Source organism: Electrona antarctica (genome assembly GCF_951216825.1).
Source record: "Electrona antarctica genome assembly, chromosome: 22".
Lineage (NCBI taxonomy): Eukaryota > Metazoa > Chordata > Actinopteri > Myctophiformes > Myctophidae > Electrona > Electrona antarctica.
The window spans coordinates 29,713,320-29,740,847 of NC_136805.1; the positions used below are offsets into that span (position 1 = coordinate 29,713,320).

The 27,528-nt window shown below is 42.7% G+C and overlaps 2 protein-coding genes across 2 annotated transcripts in view; one reads left to right on the forward strand and one right to left on the reverse strand.

The window, feature by feature from the left end:
- Nucleotides 1–27,528, forward strand: part of ipmkb (inositol polyphosphate multikinase b) — a 152,899-nt gene that overhangs the window by 37,457 nt on the left and 87,914 nt on the right. The gene's annotated exons all lie outside the window — the stretch shown is intronic.
- fmnl1b (formin-like 1b) overlaps nt 629–27,528 on the reverse strand; it is a gene marked incomplete at its 5' end in the record, with an annotated part of 37,638 nt that continues 10,738 nt past the window's right edge. The window contains 26 exon segments of the mRNA XM_079492969.1: nt 629–1,320; nt 2,768–2,882; nt 3,457–3,534; nt 3,763–3,864; nt 4,418–4,581; nt 5,311–5,440; nt 5,690–5,770; nt 6,083–6,151; nt 6,642–6,876; nt 7,721–7,926; nt 9,027–9,151; nt 9,610–9,810; nt 9,813–9,842; nt 10,377–10,620; nt 11,230–11,331; nt 13,176–13,325; nt 13,722–13,832; nt 14,705–14,779; nt 19,998–20,091; nt 20,226–20,302; nt 20,592–20,679; nt 22,920–23,063; nt 23,910–23,993; nt 24,567–24,640; nt 24,908–24,991; nt 26,255–26,338. Of these exon segments, the coding sequence (XP_079349095.1) occupies nt 1,217–1,320; nt 2,768–2,882; nt 3,457–3,534; nt 3,763–3,864; nt 4,418–4,581; nt 5,311–5,440; nt 5,690–5,770; nt 6,083–6,151; nt 6,642–6,876; nt 7,721–7,926; nt 9,027–9,151; nt 9,610–9,810; nt 9,813–9,842; nt 10,377–10,620; nt 11,230–11,331; nt 13,176–13,325; nt 13,722–13,832; nt 14,705–14,779; nt 19,998–20,091; nt 20,226–20,302; nt 20,592–20,679; nt 22,920–23,063; nt 23,910–23,993; nt 24,567–24,640; nt 24,908–24,991; nt 26,255–26,338 (3,051 nt within the window). The 3' untranslated portion in view covers nt 629–1,216.

Here is a 27,528-nt window from a genome sequence, read left to right on the forward strand (position 1 = left end):
GGCTTCCTCCTCGACTACAGACGGACAGACAGAAGAAAGCATTTATGAATTTAAAGCAGTTGAACAGCTGCAATGTAAAATGCAACTAATAAACAAAACACTTGTGGCATTATTATGTCTTTCTTCTAATTAATCAGCACGATTCATACGAGTACTACATTATTTTGAGTGTATTTCCAGTTGTATTTTTAAATGATGCAACCATAAAGACCACTGGTGAATAGCACAATTCGACTGAGCTACGAATAAAATACACAATGAATCTCTCTTTATGTTAGGCCATTGCTTAACCTTCCATCCAGTGTCTATGATCTGTAATGATTTGTAATGCAAACTGCATTACAATCATATAAATTATTAAAATCAACCAAGGTTGCAGTTGCTCTAGATCAGGGGTTCTCAACCCGTGGGTCGCGACCCCTCGGGGGGTCGCCAAATTATTTTAGGGGGTCCCCAAATTATTTTTTAAAAAAAAAGGTTTTTTTTTAAATTTTATTTTCACGATTTTTCAAAAATAGCAGACCTACAAGCTCGTAGCGCGCCACTCGGTGGCGCGCTATGAGCTTGTAGATCTGCTATTTTTCAATAGCTAAATTATAACATAATGATTAAAACACCAAAAGGGGTTCCCGCCCAAAATGGGTTAAGGTTATTGTAGCAGTCAATTTATATTGGGGGTCGGGAGGGGGCGGGGCGGGGGTCCCGAGACATTGCCAAAGCATTTCCGGGGGTCCCCGGCCAAAAACGTTGAGAACCCCTGCTCTAGATGCAGTAAAGCAACAGTCCAAGTATGTGAGAATGTATTTTTGGGAGAGCATGCGTGTGAGTATCCACATGCTCGTATACATTTACTCCAACAGCACTTTGGTCAATCTGGATTGTTTTAAATGGGCTCTATAAATAAAGCTTGATTTGATTTGATTTTTATACCTTTGCTTTAAGCAGCTGGTTAATCTATACTCGACTGTGTTCTATGAAAAAAAGTAGTATTTTCATTAAAAAAGTGTCAACGTATTTGTTTATGCATAACCATTTAATGGTGCACATCTGTTCATTTCCATACTGGCTAAACGGTAACCCCCCCCCCCCCCCCCCCCCCCCCCACCCCAAGCCCTTTGAACAGGCCTGGCAAGATGGGATCTTTTCGACAAATGGTTGGCAACCCAGTCTCCAGAGTCCATGTGGCGTTTGTTCATGGTGGCATTTGTGGAGGGTTTCAGAGGGAGATGTCTGAGGAGACATGAAGCTGTTGTCCTTGTTTGCTCCACTTGGAGCTGCGTCTGCCACCATCTGCCCTCCTGTAAGGCTGGTTCCTTAGATCTACAGAGCAGAAAGACTGTAAGGCTGGTTCCTTAGATCTACAGAACAGAAAGACTGTAAGGCTGGTTCCTTAGATCTACAGAGCAGAAAGACTGTAAGGCTGGTTCCTTAGATCTACAGAGCAGAAAGACTGTAAGGCTGGTTCCTTAGATCTACAGAACAGAAAGACTGTAAGGCTGGTTCCTTAGATCTACAGAACAGAAAGACTGTAAGGCTGGTTCCTTAGATCTACAGAGCAGAAAGACTGTAAGGCTGGTTCCTTAGATCTACAGAACAGAAAGACTGTAAGGCTGGTTCCTTAGATCTACAGAACAGAAAGACTGTAAGGCTGGTTCCTTAGATCTACAGAACAGAAAGACTGTAAGGCTGGTTCCTTAGATCTACAGAACAGAAAGACTGTAAGGCTGGTTCCTTAGATCTACAGAACAGAAAGACTGTAAGGCTTTACAGGAGAAGCACTGTTTATTGATTGTTGTTGATTGATTGTGTTCACAAACCATTAGAACCCAATAAATGTAAACAATGGAAAACAAAATTACAGGCTGTAATGACAAAGTGAAGTTATTTTCAGCGAGCACCATGCAAAGTAAAAATTAGCAACGATCAAGAGAGATAGTGAGCAAAAGGAAATGTACAGTAGACCTACGTGTTAACAAAGGAACTAGGAGAGGCTGTCGTCACTCAAGCCAGCATCACAGAAAAGACGTGAGGAACGCTTGCCAGAGCGAGCCGTGAAGGGCACACACTTAAGAGCTTGACGCCAGAGATAAACAGATACAGAGAGAGAGAGATTATGAGGGAAAAGCCGGCAGAAAGAAATTGGGGAAAGATTTACAAGAAAGTTTAGGAGTAAAGATCGAACTACAAATGAAAACGTATATAACAGAGACGTTAATGAAAAATCCATGGGGATTACCAGCAAAAAATTAGGAGGAAAACAGATGAAGGAAGGGAGAAGGGAGAAGCAGGATATTGGAGGATTAGTAGCATAAGCACGCAAGTTTGACAAAGGAACAGAGGAAGGGAATTAGGGATTGATTTGCAATGCCTTCCTAAACAGGGAAGGGAGGGGGGTGGTCTAGGCAGTGGAAACTCTTTTCTTAATTTTTATTGGCTTTCCATACGTTGTTTGGTCGTATTCCAGTTATTCATGTCGTAAAATTGGGGCGTTTCAAGGAATATTTAGTCAGTTTCAGCCGTGACATTTATCACATCATCAAAAATACTCTGGGATCAGCTGTTTACGATCACTTCATAAATGCTGTGTCAACGTGACCGTACACCAAAACCCATGCTCGAATTTAAGGCATAATTTACACTCCATTGATAAATGAGGGCCTAAGTCTTTGACTAATGACTGTGGAGGATGTTTTATTAGCATTACTGTGTGATGGGACCTTTCTAGTGACGGACAGTTTGACCTGTCCCTCTTTGCATGGTATGATACCTGTGATGATGTCCTCTATGGCTCCATCCTTGCCCTCCCTGACCAGCGGACTCATTTGTTTCCTCTTCAATTCTGCTATCAGATCCATCTGTGGGAGCCTTGGCATCGTGGAAGCCTGAGCGTTTTAAGGTCAGTGACAAGAGATCTTTCAGTGAACTGGACAGCGGTGTAATACTAACATCATCATGAGCTTTAAACATTTGCACCGTTTTTGCATAGAATACAGCTGAAGGTATTTTAAAGCTGTGTGTGGTGTGTTTGCAGGGTCAATTTACAGTATGTGCAGATGTAGGCAACAAGTCAAAGGAACGCAAACATCTCATCATTTCAGAAATATCTGAATGATGCAGACAAGTAAATGTAACCAGTTACCGGCTGGACCCGGTGGACCCTCTTGTAAACAAGTGTAATGCTTTATTGGGTCGTCCACTCACAGTTAACAGTCTTTGTATTGAGTTTGTGCAAACTGTTAATAAATATTTCAATCAATCAATCAATTACACTATCTTGTATGCTTCGTCTCCTTTCAGACATGTTTTGTTGCCAGAATGCGAGTGCAACCTTTCTATTTCTTAGTTTGTTTACAAACTTTGAAGTACTCAACTAGCTCTATTATTGTACACGTATGTAGCCCACACTGTACTGTATCCGAAGAGAAGCTAAGGTAATACCTTATTTCCTAAAGTTACTTCAGGCTTGGGCGGAGTGGATGGAGCTTCCCTGTTCAAGTGCTGTTTTTTCCTCTGTTCATTCTCCTGTTCAGCTTGCTGTCATAGAGGAAAATAATTTGTATTATTTATTTGTGACATACATACATTAATAAGTACTGTGACAGCATTACTTGGCATTGTACTTTATGTATGTCTAATGGTGTCTATGAAACTAGCAGCAGTTTGAAATTGACTTGATTGTTTTGGCAGCGAAATCTCTCATTTTAATTTGACTGTGTCAACCACCAAATCATTCAATTCATCAAGCAGTACATGTCATCTGACCTTATATGCCTTTATGAAGCGGGCAAAGACAGGGAAAAACATGGAGGGAGGCGTGGTTTTGGGGTTCTCTCCAAGATACTCCACTGCAGAGTCGTATGCATCCTGTAGGGAAGGCAAAAAGAGCAATCATACTTTCATGTCAGCATAGTGGGCAGCATACACAAATAATTATGTCTGCAGGAGATCATGTTTTCAATCCTCTGTGTGTGTGGTGTGTGTGTGTGTGTGTGTGTGTGTGTGTGTGTGTGTGTGTGTGTGTGTGTGTGTGTGTGACTGTGTGTGTGTCAATCTTGCATACAACTAAGTCGATCATCGTCAAATTTATCGTGCACGTCCAAGCTGAATAAATGGTCGGCAAGTGGTTAATTGAGTTCATTAGTGCGGGCGGCAGTGGCTCAGGAGGTAGAGCGGCCACTTGGGTTCAACTGCTGAGCAGGTTGGTGCCTTGCATAGTTTCTCCCACCGTTGGTGTGTGAATGCATGCGTGAATATAATGCACATTGTCAAGTGCTTTGAATAAAAGCGCTATAAAAATGTATGTAACACACTAATGCATTGCATTTAGCAATGCGCATGCATGAAATAAATCTATATACAATAGTTTAGTACATTTAGGTTCATTCTGTTTCCAAACAGCACTGCCTATAGGGCTGACCTGAGCAGTCTTGCCATCAGCCACTACAGATTCCAACAGTGCATTGTTGTCGGTTAGGAACCTTTGGAGTACGTGGTTGTCTTGCTCTATGGAGAACTCTTTCTGGGTGGCCTCCATGCCTCTCACCAGGGCATGCACATCCTGCAGAATGCTGTCCAAGGATACTATAGGGGGGAAGGATAGCAGCATGAGAAAGGGGTAATGTAAGCATAATTGGTCAAAGTGCATTTCGGAAGTGCTGAGATTCATCTTAAAATGAACATGAATATAAATTGTGTTCATGTACTATTACGTTTTCCCCTCTACCGATCTACAAGCTCACACTATGTCGCGGTGTGACTTGTTGTGAATAGAGGGATAGAGCTAAGATTCATTCAAGAATTAAACATAAGAACAACTGCAACCTGTTTGTTTTAGTCAATGAAGAATTCAATCAATCAAAACATGCTACAATGCTAGAATACCTAAATTATACAAATCGGATGGTAAGGGTCAGAGATGTCAGGTCTTCTTTGTAAAAAAGGAATTTATTCGTTAACCTGGTAAATACAGGTTATAGAAGAAGAAGATAGAGAAAAAGCTTAAATGCCAGGACCTAGGCCCTATTTTCGCCAGGGCTAAACCCCTTATCCCTAAACTTCTTTGCTTTTTTTAATATTTTGAAAAACATTTTTGAATAGTTCAAATAGCCGATCTACAAGCTCACAACGTGTTGATGTAGATCGGCTAGTTGAACAATGTTAATGCTTTTCAAAATAGTGAAAAAAAAGGAGAAAAAAAGGCAAAAAAGTTTAGAGATAAGGGGTTTCTTTTTCATGTCAAGGACCCCTAAAATGATATGTATTTTGCCGCGGACCCCCATCTATAAAATATAATAAGCAGAGGCCTCGTACCAAGAGCAGCCTTGTCCATGAAGTGTAGTTCTGCATAGAAGGACTGGATCTGGGGGTACTTCTCCTGGATGATGCCCACAATGAAGTGCAGCAGGGTCTGCTTGCGGTCTGTCGATTTGGTGTCCAACAGCTGGACAGAGGAGAGACAACAGCAATGATGTGGTTGTATAAATAACATTAAATAAGGCAAGACATATATAATACACCACTATAAGAATAGGTACAAGAGGGTACATTATTTTACATTTAACTGAGGACAGACACGTGCAAGTGCCTGAAGTGGCTTTGGAAATTCTGAATGTTAGACAAATTACATTATTATTTTCATAATTAATACAAAATACTGGGGGCTTTAATTTGTCATTATGTTTTCTCTTACCAAGTCTAGACTCTGCAACCTGAAGCCATAGGCTGCCCCTCGCTTGCTGCTGTTCATGTAGTTTCCAAATGCCAAGATGATCTGTGGCACATCAGAATCAGTCACAATTCTTGTCAAGGACACAACATGCAGTGCATGCTGGGATTTCTCAACTACAGTCGCTGTCAATTGGCAGCAACACATTTGTACAGAAAGTAACAAGATATAAGATACAGGGCATCATTCGTACTCTGCCTCACATACAGCAACCACTGGTGGGAACCACTGCTGTTGTCCTTTTAGCTTTGTACTGTTAGCAATCTTGTTAATTAAGTATTCAATCAATCAAATCAAAGCCAATGTTTACCTATACATCTGTGTTACTGTGTATAATGTATGGAGATATGATTTCACCTCTAAGACCTTCCTCAGCTTTCTGGATGATTTAATCGACATAGAGGCAGCAATGATGGCATCAAGTTGCTGTCAGGACAATGAAGAATATAGTTACTTGTTTGTTAAACAGTATGAATACAATCAGTACAAAAATGTGCATGGCATAGAATAGAACAGAATCTCTATTGTCCATCCATGTGAATGTGCCTTTGTCTTTACTATGAGTATGACAGAAGTACAAATTTAACGTATGGAATGTAATGGAAGGTACAAGAATACACATGGGGCCCTATCTTAGCCAATCTACATCGACACGTTGTGAGCTTGTAGATCAGCTATTTGAACTATTTCAAAATGTTTTAAAATAGTAAAAAATGGCAAATAAGTTTAGGCATAAGGGGTAAGGGGTGGCGCAAGATATGGACCACAGTCCATGTCTTCTACTGTAACGACAATATATCTGAACCTCCAGGTGCAAACATATGAACAAAAAAACAAGATTCCTGTCGGAAAGCCGCCTGATTCAGAAGTAAACCAGGTCTTTGAAGCCGTCTGCTGAAGCCCCGTGGGAACTCACAGGCTGAATTAGCTGAATAACGTCAGGGAAGTTGCCCATGAAAGTGAGAGTGCTGATGCGCTGGGACAGCCGTGGGATCTTCCCAAAGCACACCATGAAGTGGTCCTCCATGCTGAGCTCCTCTGGGGGCCGGCCCTCACTCTCGTAGCTGTGGATGAGCTTCAGCTCATACTCTGATGGGATGAAACGCTCCAACAGCTCCAGGAAGTCCAGGCTCAGAGCTTCCTGGTTGTATCTAGTATACAGAGGGGCAAAGGGGCACAGTGTAGGGGCCATTATGGCTGTACTGTATCTACAGTAGCATAATGGAGAGCAACAAAACAATACAATCAAATGTAATCAAACAAACAAAAGATGTCATCAAATTATAGGATGTTTAAAGGCAGCCAGGATGCACCCTGAGATAAGGCACGTGTTGATCAGTGTTTTGATGAATTGAACAAGGTGGACCCTCTTGTAAACAAGTGTAATGCTTTATTGGGTCTTTGTATTGAGTCTGGAATTCTGCAAACTGTTAATAAATACTTCAATCAATCAATCAATCAATCAATCAATCAAAATCAATCAATACAATTGGGCCAAGTGAACAAAAAACTTCTTTGAGAAGACGGGAGGAGATGTAATCTGTGCATGGGGCAGTTTGTAGACTGCACGTCAGAGAGTGAGGGGGAGGGTTACTGGCTGAAACTGATCAAAGACAGCAGGAGGGCATGGAGAAGATGTGCGATCTGGAACAGTAAATGTATACGCTGACCTCAGATCAGTGATTGTATCAATGAAAAACCTTCAAAGGTGTAAGGGTCAATACTGGTTGTATCTAGAATATGGTGGGTAACAGGTCTCAGTGTAGGGGCCATTTTGTGACCTGAAGATCACAATTTCTTTTGAATTTGAATTCCCGGTCCCACGATTATACAAAATAGAATGTAATAGTTGTTTATTGTCCACAACCCTAACTCTTGAGTGGGAACTGGTTTATTATGTGTATGCATTGTTTAAGAACTTGCCCTTTTACACATTTTCAATCAAATATAAAACACATGTAGAATGAAAATCAGAGAAAACAGGCAAGTACATACGTCTCTATGGCAGTGCAAATATCAGAGGCAGCCATTCCTGCTTTGCGTAGTGTAATGGCCAGGTTTTTGGCCCGGTTGGGATCCAGTAGGGACACCTTACTGGGTGTCTTGTGGGCTGCCTTCATCTTGATAGTACCCAGTACCCCAGTAGGGGCTGTTTGGGCCTTGGTCTTGAACTGCTCTTCAAAGGAATCCATGTTTAGTTCCTGGCAGGGAAGAAATGACAAAAAGAATAAAAGGAAATGTCTTGTACATTTCGTAATATTAATTAAAGGAGCATTCAGTGATTTGGGTGATTTGGAAAACCACCCAGTCCGCCCCGGTAACAAAATGTGCACATGCACGCTCTACAGTGGGGGGAAGTGCAACAGGCCAACAGCATGTGCACCAAGGCCCGCCCCCACTCGATCATGATTGGAGGAAGGCCCCTCTCATCCTGATTGGATGAAGGCTTTGCCACCCGCCACCAAAACTGAAACTAGGGTTTTTTGACCCCAGGGGCTCACTGGGGACAGGGAGGATTTTCTTATATGGTCAGCACACTCTATAGTAGGGAGGATTATCCAGAAAAAAAGAAAAAATAAGTGATATTTGAATTAAGTCAAATCACTGAATATACCTTTAATATCCATCATTACATTGTGAAAATCTGTGTCTGTTTTTCTGTCTGTCTGTCCATAACTCAGGCACTTGGGTATGACAGGCGTGTGCAGTGCCAAGTGGGAATCGGTCAGACCGATGATTGTCCAGAACCCAAAAACTAGGGATGGTTTTATCCGTCTGTCCGCGGGCCTGTGGAGGATGCACTCAATCTTTGGGAGGGTGGAGGCAAAGGTTTCCCTGATTGGCCAACTCAACCCATCGGCTTCAGAGATTGGCAGAGCTTTGAGTCACAGGTCTGTCTGCAGGTCCATCTTTCTCCCATGTACTGTATGGTCATATACTGTACATCATCAACACCAGTATTCATTTTGACAGCAATTTGATTTAGTTTAGTCTTTTGAATAATTTTTTATTTAGGTTTAGTCATATTTTAGTCATCTGAAAGGTGTTAGTTTTAGTCGAATAAGTATCATATGATTTTAGTTGACATTTTAGTCTAGTTTTTCTTTGTTGACGAAATTGGCAATATATTTCGTCTTTCCCTACGTTTTAACAGCGGCAACTCTGGGCGATAAAAATCTCCTAGTGGGCGTTCCTGCTGTCCTTACCGTAGATTGAAATGTAAGGGTTTGAGAACCATTGACCTAGACATTCTAGAAGCAGTGACACAGTGAGCAGTACAGTGTTGCTTCCATGCTCTCACCTCCAGCACATGCTCATCATCCAGTTCATGGAAGATGGTCCCGGCCACCTGGTGGGGTTTCAGCGCCTGCCAGTTGAACAGTGGCATGCGGTATTTAGTCTGAATGGTCCTCTTCTTCCTGGGGCCTGAGAGAGAAGAACTCACCATCACACACTGAAACAACACGGTGCACTTTCATGTAGGACTGCAACTAACCATTACAGTATATTCACACTGGATTCATCAGATTATTCCATTAATCCACTCTATGCCATTGATTTTGATAATAAAATGACAGTGAAAGAAGGTAATGAAGTACAAAATGATGGTAAAGTTACAGTATCTGAACCCAATCAGACATCTTACAATTGCTTAAGCTCACCTATCAGTCAAAATACATAACTTTTCATCTTATAATAATACCATAAAGACCAACATTTAGATTTTGGTTAATTTTACATTATGCCTTTTCTAATGGTTGACTAAATATTTGATAATATTATTTCGCCCCTAGTTTTTTGATAAAATAAAGGAAATAGTTGAGGTGCTTCATAAATTCAATGCATGAGCAACAAAAACAGTCTCGGCTCCTTTAGCTCCTCACCCAAGTGTCCGCTGGGCGCACCTACTACCGGCAAGGGTGCACCACCTCCTGGGGCCAGCAGTGATGGTGGAGGTGGAGGAGGGGGTGGAGGGGGAGGGGGAGGTGGTCCCGTCGAGCCTGGGGGGAGCGGAGGAGGTGGTGGGGGAGGAGGTGGAGGAGGAGGAGGAGTTGATGGTCCTTCTACAGAAGCTTCTGGCGAGAGGGGATCTGTGGAGGTGGCATTCTCAGTACAGCTATCAACTGCATTATCTAGAGATGGGGGAGGGGGAAAAAGGTAAAAGAAAATGTTACTAAAATACACTTTTACACATTTGGTCTATGATAACATTTAAGAGTATCTGTTAATTCTGTGACCCGATCTGATCCAGAAATGAAAACAAACGAGTGCATACAATCTCCATTGGAGCCTTTTCAAAGTGTTTTCACAACATATACTGTAGCAGACGTGAACCAAGATATGCACGCACGCACGCACGGACGCACACCAATGCCAATTATCGCAGAAACTGAACAGAAGTTTGCCAATGCCTTAGCTCTTGGCTTGGGCATATAGTGCTTAGTCATTCAATCAGTTCAAGTTACTTTAGCTTCTAAGTAAAACTGGCATTCTAAATTAATTAGCCAAAGCGGCTTGTGGATTGGAAGTGCCATCTTTCATATTTTATTAGTTATTTTTTAATTGGCTGTTATGCGGTCTCACAACATATATATATATATACTGTATATATTAGGCATACGACCATACGTGTGTCTCTGTCCAGAATCACCTGTGTGTGGGACGAGTTGGATAATGGGGACCACTTGGATGTCCAGGCTTCCAGAGGGCCTGCGTTCCATTCGGACCAGACCCTGCTCCACCAAGCCTTGAACTTTGGCCTCCAGCTCTCTCAATGCTTGGGCTGAACGGTCCCTGTCCATCTCTCTCTCTCTCTCCCTCTCGCGCTCTATCTCTCTCTCTCGTTCCCGCTGCTGCAACACAGCTACTTGGGAGCAGGACTCTCGTAGACTCTCCTGCAACACAGACAACACAACAATATACCGTATATGATATGACAGTTATAACTTGGCTTAATCCATTTTGGGCGGGAACCCCTTTTGGTGTTAGCATTATGTTATGCTTTAGCTATTGAAAAATAGCAGATCTACAAGCTCATAGCGCGCCACCGAGTGGCGCGCTACGAGCTTGTAGGTCTGCTATTTTAGAAAAATCGAAGAACGACTGACATAGAAACATAGCTTTTTCAGAAAACTGTCAGGATGTAGAAGACATTTTTTAATCTGATCTCAGGTCAGAATGGGTTAATACACAGTATCATCAATGAATCAGAACAAGGATGTTCTCATGATCATTTTTCTACCCCTATATTTGACCTATGGTGAAAGTTACTGAACAAATTACAAGGTCAAGAGGAGGTCAATTATTAACACATTGTGTTACGTAACTTCTGAACTATTCATCTATTCACCACTGAATGATGAAGTAAGTAATAATGTTAATCACTTTACATCATTATTGTCATTTGGCACTCGATGGCCCAACTGCACTATATGCACACCTCTACTGTAGGCTGCCCATATCTGTGTCATAGGAAGGTCAGTGTGATGATGGCTGTACTGTACCTTCAATAGCTCCACGTCTTTGGTGGTCTGAATGAGTTTCTTCTCCAGTTCTGATACTTTTTCCACGGCCTCCCTTTCACTCTCCTGGAGTCTCATGTTGAGCTGCCAAGCACACACACACAATGGAAACCCAGTCTGGCTCATTGAACAACAGGGATTCACAGTTTATATACCTGCCCACAGCTACAACTAGGAATGTCACATGAGGGTCTGTTGATTGATTAGGTAAATTAGATCAATAAAGAACTGAAGAAACAATCACTACTGTCTTAGAACAGTAATAGGCAATTAGCATACAGTAGCTGAGCAAACAAAAGTAAAGTAAATTCTCTAGTTCTCACTAGAGATGACGTCCTAATGTTACTTAATAATGTAAAAAATACGTTATTATTAATAAAATAATAATAACCAATTGCCTATTGGAATTTGTAAAATAATTACACATTTTCTATCAATTGCACATCCAAAGCAAAGCAAAGCAAAGTTACTATATTTACCCAGGGTAACTGGACTAAGCATCAGATACTTGTTTACAGCCAGGCCCTGCTCATAGAACATTTCATGGTAGTGGTTCAATGCCTTGCTCAAGGGCACTTCAGCGGTGGTAATTTTAACGTGCCGGTCCGGGGATACGAACTGGCGACCTTCCGGTATCAAGACCGCTCCGCAAACCGTTCGGCCACCGCCTTGAATTAATGGAGATTTCTTTGTCACATTCCGAAGCCAATAATGTGATGACTTAAAAAGTTTAATGTTTAATGTTTAAGGGGGGCACGGTGGCAGTCGGTAGTGCTGTCGCCTCACAGCTAGAAGGTCCTGAGTTCGATTCCCGCTGGGGGTGCTGTAGGCGCTGGGGGCGTGCTCCCTCCTCAGTTGCCATACCCGAGGCGGGGTTGGCGAAAGGGCCTTTCTGTGTGGAGTTTGCATGTTCTCCCCGTGTCCCCTAGGGTAGGTACCCTCACAAAAATCATGCAGTAATCCTGGTCTCTAAACTACCTCCCCCTGGCCAGCCGGGGCGCCTGATGGAGGGGAAAGGCACTGGTCGGAATAACATGTTCCTTCCACACGCTACATCCGGCCGGGGAAACTCCCCCCTGTCAGGTGAAAAGAAGCAGCTTGGACTCCTCATGCATAGAAGGAAGAATGAGGAAGCGCAGTGCCCAGGATTACACTAGGTCAGTGGTTCCCAAACTGTGGTGCTCGAGCACCTTCTTAGGGGTGCGTGGCATGAAAAGGCTAATGGTGGTGCTATGGTTTTATTTTAAATATATTAACATGGCCCAGGCGGTGGCGTAACTGTCTGGGCACCCGACTGGTAATCCAGTCGCAGTGTGCCGCGGGTTCGACTCCCGAGCCCGACACGGCCTTTACTGCATGTCTTCCCCCATCTCTCTCCCGTTTCCTGTCAGCCTACTGTCTGTCCCTTCAAAAACCAATAAAAGGCGTAAGCCGCAAAAAAAATATCTTAAAAAAAAATATATATATATTAACATATGCCAACATATGGCAAGTATATGCAGAATATAGCCTATGCTGCATATACAGTATATGCCATATTCAGGTTCATATACAGTATGTACATACAGTAGGCCTACATGTGGATATACTGTATAGGAAATATGTCTCTATATAGCTTATGCAATTTTTTATTTCCATATGTGGGGGGGGGGGGGGGGGGGGTGCGTCAGCTATGTCAGGAGGTAACAGGGGTTTGAGAACCGCTGCATTAGATAATTAACACTGGGTGAAAAAATGGGTGCAAAATCGTGGGGGGAAAAAAGAGTTTATAACAGGTTTATAACAGGTCTATATAAAATAATCACTCAAAGTAATCGTGGTAAAAGTATGAAATCGTCCTATCGCCGAGCCTCAGTTCAATATATGAACCCATTAAATCCGGGGAAAGCGACTGTGTCCTCTTTTCATTGGTGTCAACACTCACTCACCTGTGCGTTGTGTTCCTGCAGCTCTTCCATGTGCTCCAGCAGAGTGTTCTTGGTCTCTGCATCCTCCAGCAGCATCCCGACGTCAAACAGGTTGTCCAAATAGGCCTGGATCTGCACCAGCAGTCGGTCGCTCTCGGTGAACCTTAACCTCTACACAGGGGCACAGCGGGAGGCCACAACATTTAACCGTCCACTCTCATACAGACAAGCAGAGTTGCCGTTTGGAGTTGCATCAATGAAGCTGTTAAAGAGCACAAATTCTGATTTATTTGTATTCCAATTTCCATAGATTCATAGGTTATTGTGAATCTGATGTATTTTTTTCACACTGTTGAGAAATAATTGAGTTAATCATTTCACTGCTGGCAATGTTGCTACCATATGTGTTATACAGTATATGTGCAGGTGACAAATAAAATAAGTAGACGTGATCTATAAGGCCTGGTTTACATGTATTGCTTGACAAATATATAAAAATAATATCTGCACTTTGACTTGTCACTAATAATTATGGGTGATGTCTTCTGAGTGTTCAGAATAACTTGCCTCAAGGTATTCATCCAGACCATGGCAGGTGAACTCATACTGAAGGTGGACTCTGAAGTTCATGTTTTCCACCGAATGGACCACAATGTTGATGAACTGCATGCACGCCGCCTGGTGGGCAAAGGTTGTAAGTACATACATACTGTACATACATGAAACAGCATTGAAGAATAGAAACCTCTTGTGGAAAGATTGTTTTTCTCTTACAGAGATCGCAAGCAAAAACACAGAAAACCTGTAATCATCAAATATATATAGACAATCTTCCATTAATGGCTACATGCATTTGTCTATAGTCTTTAAAACCTTACCAAACCTACAACAATAATTGATTAACAACAAAGATGATTGAATTTGGTTTGTAAATCAATATTTTCTCGATTATTCAATCATATATATCAATCTGTACTTTAAGATTGATTAAAATGCAAATATGCCTTTGACAGAAAATAACTACACATTATAGTGTGTTCTGTTGGGTTACCCATCTAAAGCAAGACACATACAGTACCATACTGAAATCAACTGAATCCAATGGCTTCCTCAAATACCTAACAAAGCATGGTATGCTTTGGAAATTGCTGTCTAATAGTAAGTCTCAATGAATGTATGGGTTGAATGAATGGACATGTCAGACCACAGCCACAGGTATGATTCTGTCAGTTGGATGTCTGGTTGGTTATCCTGTAGGCTACTCATCCCTGATCTATGTGTCATGACATTGAGCATGTCACTAGTGCGAGCCACGATCATTTTTAAAGTGGTACATCTGTGTACTGTATGTGCTGTTCAAAGTTATATGGTATATTGTACGACTTCAAATGACCGTGGCACTTACTGCCATTAATCAGAACCATACATTTTACATTTTAACACATTGTGAGTATCCAAACAAATGGTCTGGGACTAAAGTCTCCCTTTGGATCCGACATTAGACACTCAGTTATATATCTTCAATACATGTTCAGTCACAGTAACTTTACCATGAAGTCAATATTGTTGTCCTCGTTGCAGAAGTACTCCATGAGTTTTTCAAAGCGGCTCCTCTCTCCACACACCTGGGAAACGATGCAAAAGGTCACGATTAACATCAGAACTGAGCCATCTGTCGAAGTCCATCATATTCATCTTAAAGACATTTCTGCTTCATAAAATAGCATAGCAGAGTACAGAGAAAGGAACAAGAGGATGTACTGTACATAGGATGACATGCGAAACAGGCCATGATCCGAGCAGAATCAGCTATTGATAGAATCATCCTGTATCTATTTGGTGTTGAGTCAAAACAAGTCAATTTTATTTTTAAAACCACAATAAGATGCACGCACGCACGCACGCACGCACGCACGGACTCGCATGCACACATATTGATTGATTGATTGAAATATTTATTAACAGTTTGCAGAATTACAGTACATTTCAAGCACAAACTCAATACAAAGGCTGTTAACTGTGAGTGGACGACCCAATTAAGCATTACACTTGTTTACAATAGGGTCCACCATGTTCAATTCATCAAAACATTTAGAGACGTACAAATAGACACTTCTATATAGACAAAGAACAGAACAGGAATTCATCATAATGGAGGTAAAAAGGGAAAAGAAACATATACAGTGAGGGAAAAAGGGGGGGGGGGCGGTGGGGGGGATTCAGATTTTACGGGGGCCAGTTTCGAATTGCAGCCATCCGTAGGTGCCCTTTGAGAGCAGTTTTGAAGGAGTCAAGGGATTCGCATGTCTTAATGACTGTTGGTAGGGCGTTCCACATTTTGGTGGCATAGGAGCGAAAATAATTGTTTGTGCCGAATCTGGGTTGTACATGGTTCGTTGCACTCCCTCTGGTGTTGTGGGTGTGGACTTCATTAACATTAAGGAAGTATCTAGACAGGTACATGGGTATCTTGGTGGAGTATCGAATCTTGTGGACCAGACCCATTGCAAGATGCTGTACTCTGTCGTCGACCCTAAGCCATTCCAGTCTGTCAAAGTGGGCAGGGGTGAGGTGGGTTCGGGGGGTGAGGCCAAGTAGGAGTCCCTTAGCACCTACAATTACAATTTAGGCATTTAGCAGACACTCTTAATCCAGAGTGACTTACATTAAGCACCTACTGCAAATATCTCAGTCTTGTCTTTGTTCAGCCATAGAACGTGAGCACAGTTAACAAACTTATCATTTGATGGTCTGGATATGAGACTACTTCACTGTGTCCACATGGGGGCAGCATGTCACACTTAACCTGCCTCTCTCTCTCTCTCTCTTTCTATACACTCTAGTTTTTTTTACACAAACACTCAAAACTAGTCATATGTGGTGGATGGATATGAGACATGACAAGTCAGTCATAGCCTACTTCAGTTACAGCGAGCAGAATTCATTGGCCTCTGTGATCTACAAGTTTAGCATATTTCAGAGATAACCAGGAACGAATGGCACTTAAAGCTAGTGCTGCGTGTTATGTAAAGTACATACTGTATGACTTGTATTAGCTCAACAAAACCTCAGTCTTGGAGCATGCCGACAGCTGACTCATTATCAAATCAAAACTCATTATCAAATCAAAATTCAAAACTCATTATCAAATCAACAACCACACTGATGAGGGTGTATATCACTATCACGCCAGAGAAATTAAATACATTTAGTGTAGATATTCCAGATATTTGTATTAGATGTGGTAAAGACAAAGGTACACTTTTCCATTGTCTGTGGGCATGCCCAAGAGTGAAAGAATTCTGGGAAGAAGTAAGGAGGGAGATTCAGAAGATATTGTTGATAAATGTTGAGCTTGACCCGAAACTGTTTCTATTAGGTCTTTACCCACCTGGCCATAAGATACAGAGTAGCGAACAAAGTTTTTTAGATTTATGTTTAACTACAAGCCAAAAGGGCTATAGCTTTATCGTGGAAAAAGATAGGCAAACCATGTATTGCTCAGTGGTTTAGGGAGCTATCTATGTGCCTTCCTCTGGAAAAAAATCACTTATACTCTGAAGAATAAACAAAAGATGTTTGATAAAATATGGGGACGGTTTATCCAATATATTACGGTCAATGATTTATCTTATTTAATGGTAGAGACTGAAAATGTCTAACTGTATTCTCTGCAGTTGTTTGGTCTTGTGGCCATAAGGTCTATGTTGTTGTGCCCTTATTATACTGTATTTATATATGTATATAATGTATGTTTTTTTTTTAAGTAATTGTATTGTCTGATGTATTATGTATTGTTCTGTTGTATAAAAAAATAAAAATGCAATAAATATATTGTTTAAAAAAAAAATCAACAACCACATAATCAACATCCCCGGTTTGATTCCAACTGGAGACCTGTACTGTACTGTACTGTACTGTACTGTACTGTACTGTACTGTACTGTACTGTACTGTACTGTACTGTACGTAATTCCCCCTCTCAGTTTCCTGTCTTTCTACCTATCCTATCTAAAACTGCATAAAAAAGGTCTTTACAAAAGCTCATTCTTAGTACTGTACAACAACGTGTTTGTGTGTATGTATGTGTGTGTATGTATGTGTATGTATGTGTATGCGTGCGTGCGTGCGTGCGTGTGTATGTATATGTATATGTATATGTATATGTATATGTGCGTGCGTGCGTGCGTGCGTGCGTGCGTGCGTGCGTGCGTGCGTGCGTGCGTGCGTGCGTGCGTGCGTGCGTGCGCGCACACACACATGACAGACGCACACACACACATGAGAGAGAAATTTGACTCAAATTGTGACAACACACGCCTCCAGTCTGAACCATCAGTCTGTGCTGCACCACCCCCTCGCCCACTCATGTCCTCTAAATAATGCACCATTCCAGGCCACCCGCCCCGCGGAGCCCAAAACAATGCCCACGCTCTGGTGCCAAGGGTCACACGAGCCAGCCCTTGGCACAATGCCTGTCCACCTCTACTTACTTTACTCCTCCGCCATGTGCTCTCTGTTTATCTCTCCATCTCCACCTCCTCTCTCACCCACACACACATTGCCGCCGTCACTGTACCAACACAAGTGCCACTTGCTGTGTTACTGGAGCTGCCTGCCATCTCGGTAACCGATAGCCCTCTTGTCAACCTGGCACTGACCAGCCTCACCAGATGAGTTGGTGGATTGAAAATGACAGGTTCTGACATTGCGGTTGAAATCAATCTGTCAACCCATTCAGGCCTGACGTCGAAATTAAAAAATCATGACAATTTTCGGAAAGATTTGAGGCACATTTTAACGATTTTTCAAAAATAGCAGACCTACAAGTTCATAGCGCGCCACTCGGTGGCGCGCTATGAGCTTGTAGATCTGCTATTTTTCAATAGCTAAATTACAACATAATGTTTAAAACACCAAAAGGGGTTCCCACCCAAAATGGGTTAATATATTCAGCTCAACGAGCACAGATTCTCATGTTATTTACCATCACAATGATCAGGTAAATGTTTGTTGTGCTTTGGGGGAACAGCATTTGAATTTTCATTTTAACCATGCAAATAAGCCTCCAGAACAGAATACACAGAAGATGTGTGGTGCAATAGCTTCAAATGTGACTCTACTTACTCTACAGTAAGTGAAACGCCATCACATACAGTAGTTAACCATGTCAATTATTAACTGCATTTATCGTTTTCTTGAAAAGTGTGGACAGGTGCAGTCACTTGTGGATGTAAATATTTCAGAACCTCGTGTATATCATTGAGATGATGCCTATCGCTGACTGTGTCATATTACAGGCCCTTGAAAAGAAGTGAATGTACCCACAACTGCTGCCGAGTGAGCCTTACTAAGACCAGCCAGCGTATATCGAAAACGTAAGTTACATTACAAATACATTTTCCCAGGTGGGTTGCCAATTTCGGCCAATCAGGAGTATCCTGTATCCTGCATGAGTTCTCTATCCTGATTGGATAACATTGGTATCCTGACCTGAAAATGCATTTTCTGAGAGAAATAAAACTAAATTCTAAATCTTCAGTGGCCAATTGATGTAAGTTAACTCTGCGCCCTGTTCACAGTGACCTACCAACACCAGATACTGCTAAGGGGCCTGTTGCAGGGTAGGGTCCTAGCATCCTCCACCATTGCTAATAATAGCCTATCCTATAGGTTGATGCTGGACTCCGTTCTGTCTTGCTTGTTGTAACCACAAGAGGTGATCTGCTGGCAACAGTTGCTGCCTTTTCAGACAGCGGAGAGAGAAGGTCAAGGAAAGGCCGCATTCAACTCAACAAGTGTTTCACATATCAATGTCTCATCACTCCATTTAGGCCGTTTGTGAAACAGCTGGGCTTGACAGCTGATATGAGTGTGGGGGGTATGAGAGTGAGCCTAACCTGCTTTTAGCATAAATCTACCCTATGTTTAGTTAGGGATAACTAAAGAAAATACGAGAGAAGATATTTGTGATATCATTCATTATAAGTAATAACTTTTGCTCAACTACAATACAGGGTTTTCATTGTCAAAACTTTGACAATGAAATCATACAAATGTAAAGCAAAGTAGAACTGTAGTGGAGGCTACAGTAGCTGGCCAAGATATACTGTAAGTCCAAATACTGTCAATGCCGTGCCATGCTTAACTGGTTCAGTCCACCCGACGTGCCCACAATCCAATCGACGGGTTGCAATGACGTGTGTACACGTCCTAGCGCATCTTCAATGATATCAAACGAGAGAAGAATATTCTGAATTTTTTCCTTTTTTTATGTTTGAGTTGGACTCCAAGGCCACCGTACGCTTCGCTCTTTGTAGCAAAAAAATATCTCATTTTATTTTCCGGAACAGAAGGGGGGGGGGCTTTACAGAGTAAAAGCGGCCATGTCTTCCCGGCACCCCAGAGTTTCTATTTTGAAGGAATCCCGGCGCTGGTTGTGTCAAACAGGTCTCAAAATCTCACTTTTAGCTCATAAGCACACAAACAAAGCATTCTGCCATTAAGAAAACAATGACATTGTGACATTGTCTACTATTTTCGCAGAATAGGGATGGTCATACCAGTAAGACGCCCTGAGGACGAGAAGCGACCTCGCCCATCACGCATCAGCCTGGGTGACAGCAGACATGCGGGGGGAGCGCTGGCGCTTTGGCATGGGGGGTCAGATCAACATATGGAATGAATTCTGTACTGGCCATATATGGAGCGTGCCTTGAGTGTATAGGGTTTGATGAGGTCAGGTCAGCTCTAAGGGTGGCAGCGGGGGCAGTGTCTTGCAATTAGGGATGATTAAAAATGTCGGATTCAGAAAAGAAAAGAGATCTTGGGAGGACCATCTGACCTCTTTGAAGTTGTCGAATGCGGAGAGGATGATGTCGTGGCCTCCTCTCACTAGACAAACAGCAGCTAGCAGCTCCAGCACCAGAGCCTTGGTCCTGGGGAGGTAGGAACATTGTTTACACGTTAGTTTGTACAGAGTTATCGTCGCTGTCAGGTGGAAACCTTGTATAGAGCATATATTGTGTCCGCTACAACATACAAGTCTTACCGAGCACACCACAAGCCTTACCGAGGGTTCCCATTGTTGAGGCTAAGAGTGATCTCGTTGACACAGCAGGGGTGGGTCATCACCAAGTTGAAGCCAGACTTCAGAGTGCGCGCACACACACACACACACACACACACACACACACACACACACACACACACATTATGGGAAGGTCGCTATCATTATTATTACACATGTCTGAGGAAGAGATTTGTGCTCAAAACGTCACCGATTTTTTTGGTTTGGTGCAATAAAGCATCTGTTGCATTGGAGCCCTCAGTGTGCAAGCATTTGTTTATTCTTCTCTAGGGCATACGGGCAACAAAGGTTTAAAGACCCTATTCTGTGCATAGAGAGGCTTAATCATTGGTGGGAGGAACCTGGTACCTGGTAGTTCATGATGGCACGTAAGCACATGATGCAGAGGTGAACATCATCTCGCTGGCTGGCAACACGTGACGACCTCTGGGCTTTCCTGTGGTGGAGAGCTCAGAGTTCAATTCCTTCCATTATCACTGCTGTGTCTCTCACTACATAGCTAGCTATAGTTGACACCTTTACAAACACATTGGTGAAGAAAAATCTTGGTAAGAAATGTATTCCCAGATTTGACATTATTCTGATAATATTCCCTGACTAGATGGGAAATAACAAGGTATGAGAACAAGAGAAAGAGTTGAAGAGCTGATTGACAGATGGGTGAAAGGCCTTCGCTGAGGGCGATGACTGAGACATCATCACAATCACACTGCAGTAAGGAGGCATCAGTGACAGTGTGTCCTCAACCAAATGGAACCGCCCAATCGTGTCTGTCAAATTGAGCATTGCGGACATTTCTGACATTCATACACTCATACGTTCAAACCTCACGTGGATGCAAGATTCACGTTGCCAACCTGGAGGTCCCCTGATAACAAACAACTACTGTACATAGTAATTATCCCGACAAGAATGTAGTAGTTCCAGATGAGAAAGATTAGACATTGTCGACTGGAAATACTGTAAGCTACATGAACTGATGTGTTTGAATACTTGGAAAAGGTGTATATATATTTATTTATTTTATTTTTAAGTTAAATAACAAAGGGGTAGACGTAATAAGCTTAGTCTTAGATCATTTTACACATTGTACTGAATTTTAACCACTCAAAGAGATTATAGCATACAGTGCACAACAAAGTCATACGTGAGCTATTTTTGTTTATTTTGAATGTAAAATAAACAAAAATAGTAAATATATGTAAATATAAACTATACAACACCAAAATCCCAGATAGATGAGGTTTTCATGTGACTAAATGAATTGTAAACCTGGTGAAGGATATCTCTATACGACTGACATTTTAATTTCATTGGAACGCCATGAGAGAACTATAGGAATGTCAATGTAGTTATTTGCTTAGCAGCTGAATGCATTCCTCTCCCTCTTTAAGAATAGTACAATTCTGAAGATTATGAGGAGAGGGCACTGTTGCTTTATCCCTTTGTCCATTGTATTGTCTTCACTGTTGTATAATGAATCTGTGATATAGTAGTTTATGACACAAACAATGACAATATATTGTGGATTATCATATTAAAAGAACATTTAATTTAATTCACGCGCGCGCACACACACACACACACACACACACACACACACACACACACACACACACACACACACACACACACACACACACACACACACACACACACACACACACACAGAGATATGATCACTTATTTCTGTAAATACATGGACCTCAGAAGAATGATTTTAAATCTAGATTGCTGTGCATGAATTTGAAATTCAAAATTCATAAGTGATTTAAAAAGTCCTGATGAAGGCTGGCGAGAAAAAAAAGAAAAGAGTCAAAATATCTGAATGGAACTCCCCCAAAAACGTGTAATGTAATAGTGTCTCTGAAGCAATCTCCCGAATTTGTATAGAAACTAACTTTGAGACTAACGTACTGTGTGTGTGTGCGCAACTGTGCGTGCATGCATATTAATCCAGTAGTGTGTTAATCTGTATTGCATCTTTATTGCACACATCGATATGTACCCAATGCCCATGTCATAACCCCAAGCGGACAAACAGGGGCCCCTCAGAGACGGTGTACGTCTGTGTCTGTGTCTGTGTGTGTGTGTGTGTGTGTGTGTGTGTGTGTGTGTGCGTGTGCGTGTGCGTGTGCGCATGTGTGTGTGTGTGTGAACAAGCAAGTGTTTGCATGTGTGTACTGTAAATGTTTCTGCATAAATAGCATGAGAGTATGAGCAAGCTGCCAATGCACACACTCAGCATGCTGTACATGCATTTGTCTGCCCTGCTTTATGTAAATACGGTGAAAATGACAACCAGTCACAGTGACCCTGGGATTCAACTCAACACATGAAAGACAACACACACAGTGCACACATCTCACCAGAATCATTGGTGGACAAAGTACTGAACCCCTGGCAGTATGGTACTTGACTATATTTGATAGTTATATCAAATCTAGTGAAAATAGCAGATCATAAAGCTCATGATGATGCATTGTGAGCTTGTACTGTACATCACCACATTTGAAATAGGTCTGAGTCAATAGTACAATATTTGTCTTTGAAATGTACGTAGTTAAGTACAGACACCCAACACATTTACTTGAGTCAATGTACTTTGTTACTGTCCACTACTGAATGTAACACATGACAGCCAACAGGCACAGCGCACAACACTGGGATTCTTACCTGGCCGTGAAGCCTTTGCCAGATCTGGAGGCACTGTGGGTAGGCGAGTTGCTGGCACTCCTGCTCAAGTCTTCCAGTGATCTCTCTACAGGTTTACCTTTATCTGTGGGCACAGCACCATTGTCCAAACTGTCCATGTCATACCTGCAGTGAAGAGAAAGATCATGACAAGAAAAGTCAGCATTTACACTGCATGAACTGTCACGGAGCTTCATTTTCAGTTGACCGGCAATTAAAAGACCATCGTCTGAGCTCAACACATTTCAGGCATTTTGGCAGGCTAGCTCTCCGTAAACCACTCTTAAGCAGGCTGGGTCAGAGGTCAGTCGGAATGGCCTATTGTCAGTATCGTCCTTAGAACGAGGGTGGGTGTCGTCCTCTGGAAGATGGATCGCTGCGGTTGAGCACAACACCAGCTCATTCTGCAGTAAGCTCATGGGGCTTACTGCAGAACTTACTTTCCGAAGCCATGCTACTCACACACCACGCTCGGCAAGACCTACGCTGTAGACGCTATCATTGTTTGGGGGCGGTAGTTGCGGGATTTTGGCGGAAGTACCGTTCAAGGAAATGACGTTGATGCTTTACAAGTCAGTTTACAGTCTCTGTGAATGAAACAAGTGTTGTGATTGGTCGGAAAAATACCGTATAAATATCGGGAAATACATCTGACGGATGTTCCGGACAGACACTTCCGCTGATAGCGTCTCTGCCTTAGGTTGTGACCAGGCTTTTCTCTTCACAGAAGAGTAAGGCTGGGGCCGAGGCTACCCATACACTGAGTTGGTGGTGCCCGGGATTGGACCCAGAAACCTGGTGGTGTGCTCTGCCTGACTGAGCTAATACGGAGCAGGGAAGGGTTTTAAGTCATGTTGTTCATCTGCTAAAATCTTCTGGTATAGTGCTCTCTGTAAGTGAAATTAAATCTGCTACTTGTAGTTTGGAGAAATGTTTTCAACTGTCGTTAAAATAAGAACATATGGAACTCACATGACAGCACACTGAGCGAAAGATAGGTAATCCACAAGAACATCCAGACCTCGGTTCTCCTCACTTAGGAACTCTTGGGCCCAGCTGTGAGAGGAAAATACAGATAAAGATGATAAAACTACAGTTATTGTACAGCAAAGGCAAACGTTTTTTTCCCTTGGCCTCTAGGGAGTGCGCATACAACGTTTTACAGAGATCGGTGCTGTTATGGGTAAAAACACCAATCGGTATGTTATAATGCCACCATGAGGCTGATAGTGGGAATGTGTGTGCAAAATTTCACAGAAATCACACACTGTGTTCATGATTTGAGGCATTTTGTTCAAAACGGAGCACTCCTGCAAACTTTGGAAGCCAATCCTAGCCAATCAGGATGGAATCTGAAAGACCTGTTTCGTTTAATGACTATAAAGATACCTCCTGGTGGCACTATAACAGGCCCATGTGAATCATTGGGGGCACTTGGGGTTCTGGTCTGGCATCCAGGGAGTGTGTGCGCACAGTTTCGCTGCGATCAAGCAGCGGTGCCCGAGATTAGCTGTTCACAGACGGACACTCTCACACACAGACACGCACCCACACGGACGGACGGAAGGACGGACAGAAGGACGGACGGAGACAAAAAGGATTATGAGAGAGGCTAGAGAAGGTCCTCACCCAATGTGATTCGTCCTCAGAGAGATCTCCAGTTCTCTCAGGTCCTGGGTGGATTCCTGCACACGCCTCTTAAACTGACAACACAAACAAACAAGATCGTAAAACAGAGCAATATTTTTAATTATTATTTTTCAAAACACAGAGCTGACTGCGGAATGTCTACCCAGGAGACAGGCAGCTATGTCGGACATGGTGTATTACCTAGTTTCCCTAAATGACGATGAAAGATAGCATGCTCCAACACGATTTATAATTGAAATATGAATGTGATATACTTGTTTGGCTCAACAAAGACCCTGACCTGAATGTCAGACTATTGAGTAATGAGCAGTGTACCGCACCTTCTTGCTGACCCCTCCATGGTCCAGATAACTTTTCAACTTGTCCAGGTAGGCAGAGGGGGGATTCTTCACTTGGAACCGTTCCTGCATGCAGAAGTGCACACGCACGCACACAGACAACACCCAAACACATACCTTTAATTATGATCGAATACATGGTCTCAGAGGGCCAGAGGCTCTGCCGCAGAGCCCAGCTGGGACTTTTACACAGACACACGTAATGGCACTTATCCACACACAATTCATTTTAACTAGCATCCACAGAGACACATTCTTTTCAAGTACATCCGAACCCATGATGTCACTCATTTAACTGGACCACGTTTTTTGATGACCTCACGGAAAGATTAGCATCACCATTCAAGTACGACGTTATACGATGTATCATGTGTCACTCTCCCACCAAGACATTATGGGCCTCACCACAGTTGCCACAGCAACCTGCAATATTGATGGGCTTGTGTGAGTGTGTGTGTACGCATGTGTGTGTGTGTGTGAGAGAGAGAGAGTGCGTGCATACATGCGCGCGCAAGCGTGTGTGCGTGTGTGTGTGTGTGTGTGTGTGTGTGTGTGTGTGTGTGTGTGTGTGAGCATGGTGAGGTATAGCCACAATGCTGTGTTAGTATGTCAACTGTAGTTTTCACTGGTCTTCTGTTACATTGTAGGTCATTACCTTTTGATCCACAAAGTACTGTATGTGGGTTTCAGGCTTCAGCACATCAACCACTGCATGTTCTGCAGTGGTTCTACAACCTTTTCATGTCAACCTCCAAGTTATTATGTGTTTGGCTGCAGACCCTCATCTGAAAATATTTGCTGCAACATTTCGTACAACATTTTGTAAAATATTACAAAACTTTGCCAACCTTTTTGGAAATAGTAGATGTACAAGCTCACAACACATCGCATCGCGTTGTGAGCTTTTGGTCGACTATTTTCAAATAAGCCATTGTACAGTGTATAGGGTTAAAGTGGTTAAACTAAAATGTAACTTGTGCTATGCTCAAGAACCCCTGGGGGTCCCCGGACCCCACATTTAGAACAACACTGTATGTAACTGAGTTATACTTGGTTGCATGTGTGAGCTTGTATCAGCAATTTCCTCTTTGTGCAACACCGGCAAGCAAGTATAAATACAAAAGGTTACATTATTATACAGTACTGTACATACTACTGTACTATACAGTACAGTACACCATCCAAGAGACGAAGATGTCATGTCTGGGGCATCCACTTCTTCTCTTCAGTAACCCGACAGAGCTTCATGGTGGCAGATGCTGGTACACGTGGCCAGCTGTTGATCTGGGATGGATGGAAAACACCTTTCACAGTATTAGGAAAACCCACCTGATCACAGACCAGGTCCCATTTCTTCTCACTGTCGTAATGACTGAGGATCTTTACTTTGTCTGGAGGCAGATTCATAGTGTTCTGAAACGGGGAGAGAGAGAGGGGGGGGGTGAGTTAAGCAGTAGAATATATAGCTATAGTAGCTATATGATAAATCTCTGTCCATTCATTTCAAGGCTGCTCAACAGCGCCACTTGAAGGTAAGGTCAGCCAGGTGTAGCAGTGGGGCCAAACGCAATCCGAGGTCAAGGTGGCACGGGTCTGCAATCACCACCCCAACCCCGATGATGCGTTTCGCCTCCCGTGCCGGAAAACAACGGCGCCCCGTTCCGTTTTTCACATTTGTACCGTTTTCTCACATGTACATTTTGCCATACGTACTGTAGTATTCCTGGTTTTCTTTAGTGTTAATCAGCAGCATCATGGTCTCTGGCTGTGTAGTATGAACTGTACAGAGAGGGATGTGCAGTGACGTGTTATTCCAGAAGTAGGCGTGGTCTAGGTGTGCTCCTTCAAAATGGGTTGTTTCTTGAATGAGTTGAGTAAAGCCTAGTTGCTGAAGAGATTGTGAAATGTGATTGTTGCAGTTTGGAAAAACAGTGTGTGCGTGTGTGTGCGTGCGTGCGTGCGTGCGTGCGTGCGTGCGTGCGTGCGTGCGTGCGTGCGTACTGGATATAGACAGACACTGCTGTGCTGACATAGACAAACACACACGGTGTCCATTTCTGAGAGAGAACACTATTATTTGACAGCAACAATGACAACACAGAGCCTCTGAACGGTGTACTGGCTCTCTTCATGACTTCAAGGAAATCTTATACAATAGTTTCGAGCGCTTGACATGTACATCAGTAATACATACTGCACACTACTGCTGACCTAAGGTCTCTTTGCGAGTTCTGCTGATACTTGCCATGTTGCCATGCGTTACCTGAAACCCTGGACAGACCGGAGAACACAATAAAGATACAAACAAACACACTCATCCCCCAACAATGTCGCTGGTCACTCTGTCATTAAAGAGCTTCTCTCAATAATGCATGGCGCGGCCGTCGATGATTTCATTAGGTGCCAGTCAAGGCAGACAGTGGCTCTGTGACACAGTGGAGATGCATTCTGGTGGCATTACAGGCCATTAGAGCAGACACAGATGGCTACTGTTGGTCTGGTTGCCATAACATGAGCATTTCTCAGAAGAAGGCTTAGGTACACACTAGGCTAGAACTAACTAACATTTTGGGCCCTGGTTCCTTGGGAGTAATTAAGGAATA